This window comes from Microtus oregoni, unplaced genomic scaffold (assembly GCF_018167655.1).
Source record: "Microtus oregoni isolate MIOR12 unplaced genomic scaffold, Mior012 000026F_ref0000081, whole genome shotgun sequence".
Classification (NCBI taxonomy): domain Eukaryota; kingdom Metazoa; phylum Chordata; class Mammalia; order Rodentia; family Cricetidae; genus Microtus; species Microtus oregoni.
This window is the reverse complement of record NW_024543085.1, coordinates 33,487,871-33,500,571: the sequence shown is the minus strand read 5'-3', so window position 1 is coordinate 33,500,571 and position 12,701 is coordinate 33,487,871. Positions and strand designations below refer to the sequence as shown.

At 47.9% G+C, this 12,701-nt stretch overlaps 1 protein-coding gene across 4 annotated transcripts in view; it reads left to right on the top strand.

Annotated features, from left to right (window-relative positions):
- Positions 1 to 12,701, top strand: part of Kiaa1549 (KIAA1549 ortholog) — a 126,930-nt gene that overhangs the window by 82,500 nt on the left and 31,729 nt on the right. For all 4 annotated transcript variants that reach the window (XM_041675475.1, XM_041675473.1, XM_041675474.1 and 1 more), the window contains exons 11-12: positions 5,240 to 5,436; positions 7,975 to 8,090. In XM_041675475.1, coding sequence (XP_041531409.1) covers positions 5,240 to 5,436; positions 7,975 to 8,090 — 313 coding nt within the window. The remainder of the gene's footprint in view (positions 1 to 5,239; positions 5,437 to 7,974; positions 8,091 to 12,701) is intronic.

The following is a 12,701-nucleotide window of genomic DNA, read 5'->3' as shown; positions in this document are numbered from 1 at the left end:
CAGAGGCCTTTGGTTACAGTCTGCCGCTCCTTCAGTTGGATGAAAGCAAACCCTGGAATGGATAACTGTGGTCGGGACCCATCTCTTTGAGGCATATGATTTCCTGCTGGGATAGGGAGCGACAAGGAGCTCACCACAGTTTGCTAGCTGAAGGCCTCGCGGGTCAGGTGGCTGTTGTTTCTGTTACTTTTTCACTTAGAGGTACTTCGTTTAGGAAGCTAAAAGACTATGTAGTTTGGAGTAAAACATATGTATAAGATTGCAAATTGCTCATCTGGGGATTTTCCTCATTAGCTGAGGGTAATTGGTGTCAAATTGTCAGTTTTCTAGCCATCTTCAAAAGGCTTCATAGATAAATGCTTGAGAATTATGTGGCTAGGTAGATTTATAATTTCAAGATGAAAATAATATTTACAGTTACATATTTACTAAGTTAGAATAGTATATCTTAATCTGATAGGCAGGAACCCATCCTAATAATATATTTATTTATTTATTTTGTAAGGTTCAGGGGTTGCCTAATTTTTCCTCTACCCATATATACAATACATGCTTTGCCTTTAAGAGCTCAGCTGAAGTCAGGCGGTGCTGGTGTGCACCTTTAATCCCAGCACTCGGCAGGCAGAGGCAGGCAGAGGCAGGCAGATCTCTGTGAGTTTGAGGCCAGCCTGGTCTACAGAGTGAGTCCCAGAGCAGCCAGGGCTACACAGAGAAACCTTGTCTCGAAAACCAAATAAAGAGCTCAACTGGATCATTGTGGGAACTTAAACCAAATGAGCTGAAAATATTGGGCTAGGGAGTGTGGGGCTTGTGAAGGGTGTGTTGCTGATTGCTGTTAAGTATATTATTTTTTAAAAAGATGTGTATTTTTTATGTATATGTATTTATGTGCCTGAGTGTGTATGTGTGTACCACATGCATGGAGGGGCACTTGGAGGCCAGAAGAGGGGTGAGAGCCCTGGAGTTGGTGTTGGCAGATGATCGTGAGCCCCCATGTGGAGGCTGGGACTTGAACCCAGGTATTCTTCAAGAGCAGCAGTGCTCTTAACCTCTGAGCTGTCTCTCCAGCCCCTTACACACAGTATTTACGCCAAAATCCAGATGTCTTGCTCTGCAGCTAATCTAATATGTACAAAGGAACAAGAGAGTGCTGCTGGGGGAGCCTCAGGTGACTGTGTTACCCAGTGATTGACAGGAGCTGACGGGAGTTTCCTGCAGGACTGAAAAAAGGTTCAAGGAAACAAAGATGCTCTCTTGGTTCCATCATTCCCTTCATTGATTTTAAGTTGGAGTTTTCATTGTTTTAGAAGTAAATATGAAAATTTTTACTCCCTTGTCGTTTGATGCAAAATAAAGACCTTGGCTCTCGGGCTGGGGAGATGGATCAGCAGTCAAGAGCCCTGGCCGCTCTTGTAGTGGACCCAGGTTTGGTTCCCAGCACCAACTATGTGACTCAAAACCACCTGCAATTAGTTCCAGGGGATCTGATACCCTGTTCTGGGGTCCCAGATACCAGGCATATAAGCAGCACATGGAGGCAAACACTCATACACATAAATAAATATAAAAAGATCAAAGGAAAAAGAAAAGACCCAGGCTCAGCCCTGTGTAGTAGCATACATTCTTAATCCTAGCATGCAGAGGACCAGCCAAGAAAGTTCAGGGCCAGCCTGGGCCATATAGCAGGAGGACTGGATTCAGGAAATAACAACAGAGAGCCAGGCTGAGGTCTTATGAAGTTGGTGCTTATAAGCCCTTGGGTTGTGGAGAGTGGTGACCTTGCAGCCAGGGTGCACTTCGTGTTTCCAGGGCTGCCGTGCAGATCTCAAACACATCCCTCCCAAGCTGCACAGACAAAGCCTAAGCCTGCTGTACCTTCAGGATGCCCCGCTAAGCCTGCATCTTCAGGATGCCCTGCTAAGCCTGCACCTTCAGGATGCCCCACTAAACCTACATCTTCAGGATGCCCTGCTAAGCCTGCACCTTCAGGATGCCCCACTAAGCCTGCACCTTCAAGACACCCCGATGCCACTTTCTTTGCCCTGTTCTCACAATATGATGTTAAATAGAAACAACCCTGCTCCTGCTGTTTCCTCTGCAAAATGTGAGTTCACAGCATCCCAATGGAATTCTCCAGTAAAGAAATGCATGTAATGGGCCTGGTGGGATGGCTCAGTGGTTAAGACTGCTGTCTGTTAACCAGGTGGTGGTGGCACACGCCTTTAATCCCAGCCCTCAGGAGGCAGAGGCAGGAGGATCTCTGTGAGTTCGAAGCCAGCCTGGTCTACAAGAGCTAGTTCCAGGACAGGCTCGATAGCTACAGAGAAACCTTGTCTCGAAAAAACAAAAACAAAACAGTCAGCAACAACAACAAAGATGCTGTCCGCTCTTGCAGAGGACCAGAGTTCGGTTCCCACCACCGTGTGCCTGCTGCACAAGCATGGGAGCCTGAGTTTGATCCCCAGCTTCCATGTAAAAGGCCAGGCAGCGCTAGCGTGCTCTTGTAATCCCAGCACTGGGGAGGTGGATCCAGATGACTCTTTAGGAATTGCTGGCAGCCAACCTAGCTCAATCTCAGATTTCTATGTACCGTGGAAGAAAAACAAGGTGGGTGCTGGAGAGATGGCCCAATGGTTAAGAACACTTGTTGCGTGCCAGGCAATGGTGGTGCACACCTTTAATCCCAGCACTCGTGAGGCAGAGGCAGGTGGATTTCTGTGAGTTCAAGGCCAGCCTGGTCTAAAGAGTGAGTTCCAGGACAGCCAGGGCTGTTACACAGATAAACCCTGTCCCGAAAAACAAAACAAGCAAATTTTAAAAAGAACACTTACTGCTCTTGCAGAGAACCTGGGTTTGACTTCTAACACCTACACGGTAGCTCACAATTGTATGCAATTCCAGTTCTAAGGGATCTGGTGCTCTCTTCTGACCTCCACGGGCACCAGGCATGCATGTGGTACACATATATACATGCAGTCTGATTTCTGGCCTCCACACCTATGCACATACAAATGCTCATACACTTCACATGCGTGTATCACACGTGCACACAGGAAGTACATTTAAGGTAGGGAAAGAGGAAGCCATCTCCAGGCTTACTGTGCTTTGGTGAAAGGGGTCTGCTAAGCGCTTTGAGATGCCATTATTTGATGTTCCTGTTTCTGTTTCTCTGTGTGGAGAACTCCAAGAAGCTACCGTGTTTTTAAGAGCAGGACCTCTCTTTTGTAAGGGCAACAGGACTGCTGGAGGGGTGTGGGGGAGGGGAGCCTCTGCTTCCAGGAAGTGTTTGTCCACCGAAGGAGTCCAGGTGACCCGCTTGAGGAAAGGCAGCGTGGATCTGTCATTTCCCATGCAGTGTTCCTGGGTCCAGGGATGCGTGGAACAACAGCCTGCTCTCGTGAAGGAAGCTCATTTAATTACAGACTGTGGCTGCCAGCTGCTCTGCCTTTTGTCCGAGCAACTCTTTGTAAATGGTCCTTGCTGTACCGTTTGTCGCCCTCTGCTGGCACAAGTCATTATTGCGGACTTCAGGTCACAGACCTAAGCCGACAGGGTCGCTTTTAAGGCTTAAAGTAATGCGTTATGACAACAGCTTTTGCTTGTGTGTGTATACACACTGTACTGTACACATAGTCTGTTGTGTGGAAGTACTCCTTAGATGGCAGAGTACTTCTCAGGACTCTGAGCGTGTCTGGCAGCATTCCTGATCAGCAGACCCCTCTGGACAGCTTCTTGTGTTTCTAAGTTAATTAATTTTTTATTTTGTGTGTGTATAAGTGCTTTGCCTGCATGTATGAGTGCATACCATCTGTGTTCCTGGTGCCCACAGAAGTCAGAAGACGGCATTGGATCCCTAGAACTAGAATGAACAGACAGTTGTGAGCCACCATGTGGGCGCTGGGAACGGAACCCAGGACCTCTGGAAAAACAGCCAGTGCTCTTAACTGATCCGTCTCCCCAGCCCCTTAGGGCAGCTTTGTCTGTGTATTCCCATTTCCCTATGCCCTGCAGACTGGACTTAAGGAAACTGTTAATAGAGGTTGTCATATCATTAAAATGATGTCACCAGACTGGGTACTCTGTATCTCGGTGTCACGAATGTCCTTTGTCCGTCACCGTAGGCTCAGAAACTGAAGCCTAGAGAAGGTGCAGCTCCCAGGGTCTGATTCTGGGAGTTGTGTCCCCAGAGAGAACACCGTGTCCACCAATGAGCACAGGCTGTTTCTGTAGGTCTCTGCTATGGACCACTCCTTATAGAAATCCTTCCCTCGACTTCTGGTACACTGAACTAACAGACTGGTCTGTTTATTTGAAGTCTCCTGTTTTCTTCTATGCTTCCTTTTCTGTCCCCCAGTTCCAACCTGTTAGATGGTTTTTCAGCAGCGACTCCACATTCAGGCCTGCCGTCAGTGGGTGGATAACCAGCAGGGGCACCTCTCAGACTGAACGGCTCCTAAGCTATTGTCCTCTGTCTCCAGCCCACTGGAGCTGCTTTCCTCTGAGGGCTCTTCTGTCTTTCAGACTAATCATGCTGAAAGGGAAGCCTGTATTTTATCTCCTGGAAACTTTGCTCTTCCTGGACGCACCCTTAATGTCACCTCCATGTTGGGGAGGCCCTGCCTCAGACTTTCGGGCCATTACCTCTTCTCCCCTGGTTTCTTTTGTCTGCCTGTCCCGATTCTGTCTCTGCGCATGATGTCACTGGGTCCTTGTGCTTGGTCTACTTAGATTTTAGAAATAGAGACTGTCTGAGTACCCAGAGGGCAATCTTAAAAACTGCCATTTGTAATAAAATATGTGGAGCCTGGCCCCTTCTCTCTGCCTCCCCACTGCATCCTGCCCCTTTAGTGCAGCTGATGCAATCTCTTCTAGGCCTCCGGTAGTCTCTGTTTGTCTCAAACTTTGATCCACAGCAAGCTCTTTGAAGCCTTTACAATTTCCAGGGCCTGGATGAAGTGCTCCTTTTTCTATAAAAAAATGTCTCACTTCACAGGTCTGTGACAATGGAGCAAGTGATCTGTTGGAATGGATTCTGTATTGTGGTCTTGCTATTTAATTCTTGTATTCTTGTTTAACCTTTCATAAGCATCTGTGACGGATTCTAAGTATACACAGAACCTGGTACCTGATCCGTTACAGAGAAGTTTGTTGAATCGGGCTGCTGACTTTGAGGCAGTCTCGGGCCTGGGGTCGTGCGCCTCTGACCTCACGTTAACCACCTTGTTCCTGTGTGCTTTAGCTTCAGATCCCCAGTGTGAAAGGCTTCGACTTTGCTAAGCAGCACCTGGGTCAGCACAATAAAGATGACATACTGATCATCCACGAGCCAGCGCCGCTGCCGGGACCCGTGAAGGACCACGCCACGCCCTCTGAGAATGGAGATGTGCCGAGTCCAAAGTCAAAGATCCCTCCTAAGAACATCCGCCACAGAGGAAGGTCAGTATTGGGCTTTCCAGATTGTTCTCTGTTGCAGAGCGTGTTTCCTCTTTCGGACTGTTTCTGGTGTCAGAAGTGCCGGTGATGAGTATGGCCTTCAGCCTGCAGTCTGGGAGATTGTTGACTCGTCCAGTTTCACATATAAACCCCAAAGTGTTTTCTGTCCCTTCTGCTGGACTAGCAAATGAGACTGTGTGACTTCTTCCTCTGACCTCCACCCAGGTGTTGTGGCATACTAGATAGATAGATGTCAAATAATAAAATAAATATTAAACTTGGTCCACCACACATACTCAGTCAGGAGGCCTCCTGTGCCTGTGTCTGCTCTCCTGGTGGTCTGCAGTGACCTTCATCAGTTCCTCCTGATGGCTCTGTTTTTTCCCAGCTGCCCACACTGTGACACATCACAGGCGCTCATCCACTCCCTCATGCCCATTCCCAGTCCACTTCCAATTCCTGTGCTAAAGCAAAGCTTGGGGAGAGTTGTGTATTCATTTTCCAAACTTCCAGGGAGGCCCTTGTTGCCCTTTGCCTGTGAGAAGAACTAGAATGGCCCTGAAGAAGACTGCCTGGTCAGGGTTGACTTTAGTTCACAGCTTGGGCCCCTGAGACCTTCCGCTGTCAGCCTCTGCTTGAGATTCAGAATCCTGGCTTCTGATTGACTGCTGGTAGTGGACAAAGCCCGTGTCCGTACCACTGTTCAACATCCAAACCAGTGGCGCCACTTGTGCCTTCTCCTGTCTGCCTCCGGGATCTGGTCTTCAACAGATGTTGGAGCTTGGTCCTTAGGAAAGAAAATGAATTATGCAGAGAGATGCTCTTGGCTTAATTATTTCTTAGGCATAGAGTGCAACAAATCACCAGAGATGATTTAACGTGTTGGTAAATGATGGAGGAGGGTCATATGTCTAGTGGTTAATAAAGAAACTGCCTTGACCCTTTTGATAGGACAGCAGCTTAGATAGGCGGAGTAGACAGAACAGAATGCTGGGAGAAAGAAGCCGAGTCAGGGAGTCGCCATGATTCTCCTACCTGACACAGGAGCAGGTTAGGAATGTCCCTGGTAAGCCACCTGCTCGTGGTGCTACACAGATTATTAGAAATGGGTTAATCAAGATGTGAGAGTTAGCCAATAAGAGGCTAAAACTAATGGGCCAGTATTTAAAAGAATACAGTTTCCATGTAATTATTTTGGGTGAAAACTAGCCGGGCGGCTGGGCGCTGGGAACGCAGCCCACAGCTCCTACTACAGGTAAAAGTTTTCAAAGAATTGCTTTCTCCCCAATAGCCTTACAGTAAACAGCAGCTGATCCTTCGCCACAGTGGTCTTTGAGGGAGAAACAGTTGTCCTGCTCGGCTTTGAGTCCCACCTCCATGGAGCCAGCCAAGGGTGGGTCAGAAAGCTAAGGGGGGAATCGAGTTGGTGGTAAATGTCCAGACTCATTCTTGTCATGATTCTTAAAGCAGCTCTTGCAGCTCTTTGCATTGTTGTGGGAGGTGCTCTAAGTAATGTAGAGATGCTTACAAGAGAGTAGTGTAGTTAAAGGCAAACACTGAGCCATTTCGTGTAAGGCACTTGAGAGCATCCATGGCCCACAGGGACCACGGGATGGCTGTGTAGACAGGCCCTCGAGGGCACCTGAATGTATTAGCAGTTCATTCTGCAGTTGTAGCTAGGAAGTGCATGGAGAGAGACCAAGTGCTCATAGGTTAAGGCTGTTCCCTACCTAGGCTGGTACATCCTGGTGCCGTGTTACCCTTAACGTTCATGCATGGAATCAGATCTCATTTGGGGTCATTGTTTCAAAGGTTTGGAGTTATTGGGGTAGCCCCATAACTTCCCTAACCTCCTAAGGTTCTTGGGTTCAATTGATGCTAAACCCGGCCAGAAGCCCAGGTTCTTCTTTTTAATCCCTGTCTGTCCATCCTTCTGTCTGTCCATCCATCCATCTGTCCTTCCTTTCTTCCTCCCTCTCTCCCTCCCTCCCTCTTTCCCTCCCTCCTCCCTTCTCTTTGTGTGTGTGTAGAGGTGGAAGTCAAGGGATAATAGTTGGGACTCAGTTCCCTTCTACCGTGTAGGTCTCAGGGGATCCCATCAGACTGTCAGGCTTTGGCAAACACCTTCTTCACCTGCTGGGCCATTTCACAGACCATTATTTTTAAGAGCGAGTTGTTTTTGTTTGTTTTCTCACAGAAGTATTAAACCCAGGGCTTTAAAATTGCTGACTGGTGTTCAAACACTTTGCTACATCCTCAGCTCTGATGCCCAGGTTCTTTTCCATCCAACTGTGTTGGACCCAGACTGCCTGTGAGGAAATGACCTGGGCCAAGGGCTCAGCCTTGGGCCCCAGCAGCTGTGGGAACCTCCTCCCCACCACTTAATGTCCAGCAGTTGTTGAAATGCACGCTGCTCAGTTAGCCTTGCCAGTCTGTTCTCAGGACATGGTGACTGTCGCCCAAGCCTGCTTTGAAATGAACGAGACATTTAAAAATCCTTCTAGGCCTCTCTGATGTTTGCATTCTGCTTTCTGTCTGCAGAGTTTCTCCCTCAGATGCCGACTCTACAGTCAGCGAAGAGTCTAGCGAGAGGGACGCGGGAGAGAAAACGCCAGCCACTGCCCATGAGAGCAAGGCCCACAGAGCTCCGCAGAGTGGTCTGTCCCTGTCCTTCCTTCCAGTGTTAACAGTTGTCATGATCAGAGTCCCATGGGGCAGGGGATTGTCCTACTATAAATACTAAACTTAAAAAAAAAAAACCAAAAACTACAGCCGGGGCAGAGACAGGCGGTTCTCTGACAGTTCAAGGCCAGCCTGGTCTACAAAGCAAGTTTCAGGGCACAGAGAAACCCTGTCTTGACAAACAAACAAATAATCTACAAAAACGGAATACCCATCACTCTTGTTCGGTTTCTCAGCCTTGTCCCTTCTGAACACTGTGCTGGTGTCTACTTCAAGGGAAGGCGGTAGAGAATGTGGGGTAGAGAATGTGGGTCCACTGAGCTGTGACTTAAAGCCAGCAGTTCCTTCTAACTTAGCGTCAGGACAGATTTCCCGTCTGAAGGACAAGGAGAATTTCATAGATGCTGTAGTCCTAAAACTGCCTTTAGGACAGTATCTTTTTTCGGAACCAGTTTGATGTCACACTGTGGGGTGATGTTTATCTGTGGCAGGTTTATACCCTTCATGTGTGGTCCCATTTTCTAGATCATTCTCCCAGCAGGTAGTTGGGTGTGATCAGATGGCTCAGCCTCTTTGCAGGCCAGGCACAAAGGTCACACCCACTGTCCAGTTCATAGCTGTGGGTCTAATAACCAAAAACCAAAACAAGCAGAAACAAACAAACAAACCAAAACTATGCCATAGGCCTGCCTTGACTTGGTAAGGGGTTTTTGGCGTGATGGCAAAGTGTTGTGGTTTCATTTTATTGAATTTGGGGTTTTTGGAGGCAGAGTCTCATGTAGCCCAGCTCTACCTGAAAATCTGGTTCTTCCGATTCCACCCTGACTGGTTAGCAGTGTGGCTCCACGTTTGTTTGTGTATTGTGTGTGTTTATTATGACCGTGGCACACATGGGAAAATCAGGTAGTTTATGGGAGTCCTTTCTTTCCTTCTATCTTCTGGATTCTGGGAATTGGACTCGGGTTGTCTGTCCTGGTGGTGAACTCTTGTTACTCACTGAGCCATCCTGGCCTGGGCCCCAGTAGCTTGGTTTCAACTTAACAGATTGTGTTAAATGGGTTACTCTTGGCGAACTGGCTGGGGCTTTGTTTTTATCTCATGATCATATCTCAGCAGTTCAGAGATAAGGGGTTTAATAATGGATTTTGTACGTATTGTTTTGGACACTTTTGGGTCTCCATAGCTCTGGCTAGCCTGGCAGTCACTATGTAGCCTGGCCAACTCATAGGTTGGCATCACAGTGTCCCACTTGCCTGTGCCAGGTGCCGTGGAGTTAAAGGCACATGCCATCCTACCCAGCTGTACTTGCTTTAGAATGTTTCTGGTTTAGTGTTTACGTTTACTTTGTTTTTATGAGTGTTTGAGTGCCTGCGTGTATGTTTGAACACCACTTGCATGCAGTGCCCATGGTGGCCTAAAGAGAATTTGGGTCTCTGGGAACAAGAATTTGGGTGGTGCTTGTAACTAAACTCAGGTTTCTGCAAGATCAGCAAGCGCTCTGAACCTCAGAGCCATCCCAATAGCCCCCTTTGTGAGATTACATTATTTCTCCACTAAAAATACAGCATAGACAGAACCACATTCTGTAAACGAAGAGACTGGACCAAACCTTAAAGACCTTTTATGCCCCTGTCCCCCACTTCCAAGGCCTTGCAGGTCCCGCCCCAAGCTCCTGCCACTCACCCTTGCCATCTCTCCCTGCTGGGTCTTAGGTAATTTTGAGGAAATACCCATCTAGTGTAAGGGAAGAGTTTTTTCCTTGGGATTTAGTTTCACAACATCTTAAAGCTTATTTAGTACCATGGCAACGGGTGCCGTGTTTCAGATATGGCAGGATTAAAATCTCGTTTCGATCCTGGGAAAGAAATAGTTGAAAAAGGAAGAAGAAAGTCCTCACCCTTCTCTAGTTAGCTTTTGCTGTTTGTTAGTGCCCGCCCCTACTCCTTCTGACACACATCCAGTGTGCTGAGAAGGGAGCAGACCCAAGCACCACTGTCAGCATGTCTTCACCTGTGAGGCAGGGCAGTGAGTAGGAGCTGCCTGGGAGTGCTGGGAGTTCGGGTGCTGCTACCGTAATGATCGGAAGCAGCCTAAGATAATATCAGCTCACTTAAAGCTCCCATCTTCTTAAAAGGGGCCATCAGACAGCTTTGGGGCTAACAGGAGGCTTTATTAAATACCATATATTTGAGTGTGTGTGCTCGCGCACACATGCTGGGCAAGTGCTTTCCATTGAGCTAAACTTCTAATGTCCTCCCCTCTGGAGACAGTGGCTTCCATGTAGCCCAGGTTGGACCTCAAACTAGTGATTCTCTTTTTGAGTCCTGGGAAAGCAAGTGTACGCTGCACCTCGATTGTTTCGTAAAATCTGAATAAAAAATCCATTTTCTGTGGCATGTCCTGTGAGCGGGGAGGAGGTTGTTGAGAACCACCAGGGTTGCCCTTAGATGAGTGCTCCCTGTCACCACTGTGTGTGGCACACTCAGGAGCCAGCTTTAGGTTCTCTAGGATGCTATTTTCAGCCCCGCTCTTGCAATGGAAACTCCTGAAAGACTGTGTTTTGGTCATTTCAATCTTGACTCCACTCCCTGCCCTCCCGTTTGGAAGGTGCCGGCAAGACTGTCATGCATCCCTTACGTTCATCTCAGAGACCTCCAGAAGTAACTGGCTCACAGGGTACCGTGTTCTCAGCCGTTGTAGTTAGGGGAACCTCATCTGTTTCCGCTTTCACCCCTAAAGAGATCATGGAGAGGCGAAAGCGGAGGGTGCGTGCCCTTGAACAAAAGCGGTCCTCCCAAAGCCGCTATCCCCGCCTTTCCCTCAGGAACACACCTACTAGAATGGACTGCCAAGTGCTTTTTGAAGGGGGGCAAGGTGGCTCAGACAGGGTCTCACTACGTAGCTCTGGATGCAGAGCTCTGACTGTGTAGCTCTGGCTAGCCTGGATCTCACTCTGTAGACCAGGTTGGTCTTGAAGTCCCAGAGATCCACTTGCATCTGCCTCCTGGGTGCTGTGTTTGCCACCACACTGTCCTGTTTTTTGATATTTGTCTTTTGGCTTTTTGGGGGGCCCACTACCCAACTCCCAAATAAATCACACGTGGAAACTTATTTTTTAGTTATTAGATGCCTGGCCTTCGGTTGGCTTCTTTCTCGCCTGGTTTTCTTAAATTATCCTGTCTACCTTTTGCCTCTGGGCTTTTATCTTTCTTCTGTACATCTTCCTTTCCCTCTTACTCCGTGGCTAGCCGGGTGTCTGGGTAACTGGCCCCTGACATCCTCCTCTCCTTGTTCTCTCATTGTTCCTCATTTTTCGCCTCGTTTCTCCTTTTATACTCTCTCCCTGCTAGCCCCGCCTATCCTTGCTTCTGCCTTGCTATTGGCCATTCAGCTCTTTATTAGAATCATCGAGTGTTTTAGACAGGCAAAGAATCACAGCTCCACAGCTAACCAAATACAGCATGAACAAAAGTAGCGCACCTGAAAATGATCCTGCCCAGCACTGGCCCCTCTCCCCCAAGGCTTCCTGATGTTCTTACGTATGCCAGTGTGTGGTTCTGAAGTAGTTAGAGCCTCATCAGCTTGAACGCCACAAGCTCCAGATGCTAGGATTTCTCGTGGGGATGGATAGACATTTATTTTGGCACCATTGTTTCAACCTGATTAGCTACATACATGTACATACATGTAGCACTGAGGGCTCGTTTCTGAGATGAGATCGTTCGTTAAGCCTCGTTCGAGATTTCTCACTAAGGCAGTTCCCAGAGGCCTCGTCGAGGACTGTGAACTGAGTCAGGGTGACTACCGCCAGCTGTCGTCATTTGGCGTCACTCTCTCCTGAGTGCCTGGAATGCGCTTGATGCTGGAGATACGATGGGGACGATGGCTCAGTGAGCTCCGCCTCGTAGGGTGTGGCTGGAGGGCCACCAGATTTAGGGATGGTGTGGGTTAACTATGTTTATCTGTAAGTGATGAAACGCTTTCTTAAAACCATCTTCTATTGAAGCATTTCAGGAGCACTCTTTCCTCTGTCATTGTGCGTGGCTGACACTCTGTATAGCCTCCTCCTTGGGGTCTTAAACATCAGACAATAGGGCTGGAGAGGTGGCTCAGTGGTTAAGAGCATCGCCTGCTCTTCCAGAGGTCCTGAGTTCGAGTCCCGGTAACCACATGGTGGCTCACAACCATCTGTAATGGGGTCTGGTGCCCTCTTCTGGCCTGCAGGCATACATGCAGGCAGAATACTGAGAATACTGTACACATAATAAATAAATAAATATTTAAAAAAAAAAGAAAATAAGAAAAAAAAACAAAAAACATCAGACAATAATTTTCCCCTTTCATTTCTAGTTATTTAATTATTTTAATATATACTTACCATATGATTTTTAAAAACACCTTTAATTTTGTGTCTGAGTATTTTACCTGCATGTATATGTGTACCACATGTGTGCCTGATGCCCAGGGAGGTCAGAAGAGGTCCTCAGATCCCCTGGAACCGGATTTACAGATGGTTGTGAGCCACCTTGTGGGTGCTGGGAACTTGAACCTGGGTCCTCTGCAAGAACAACTGCTCTCCCAGCCTT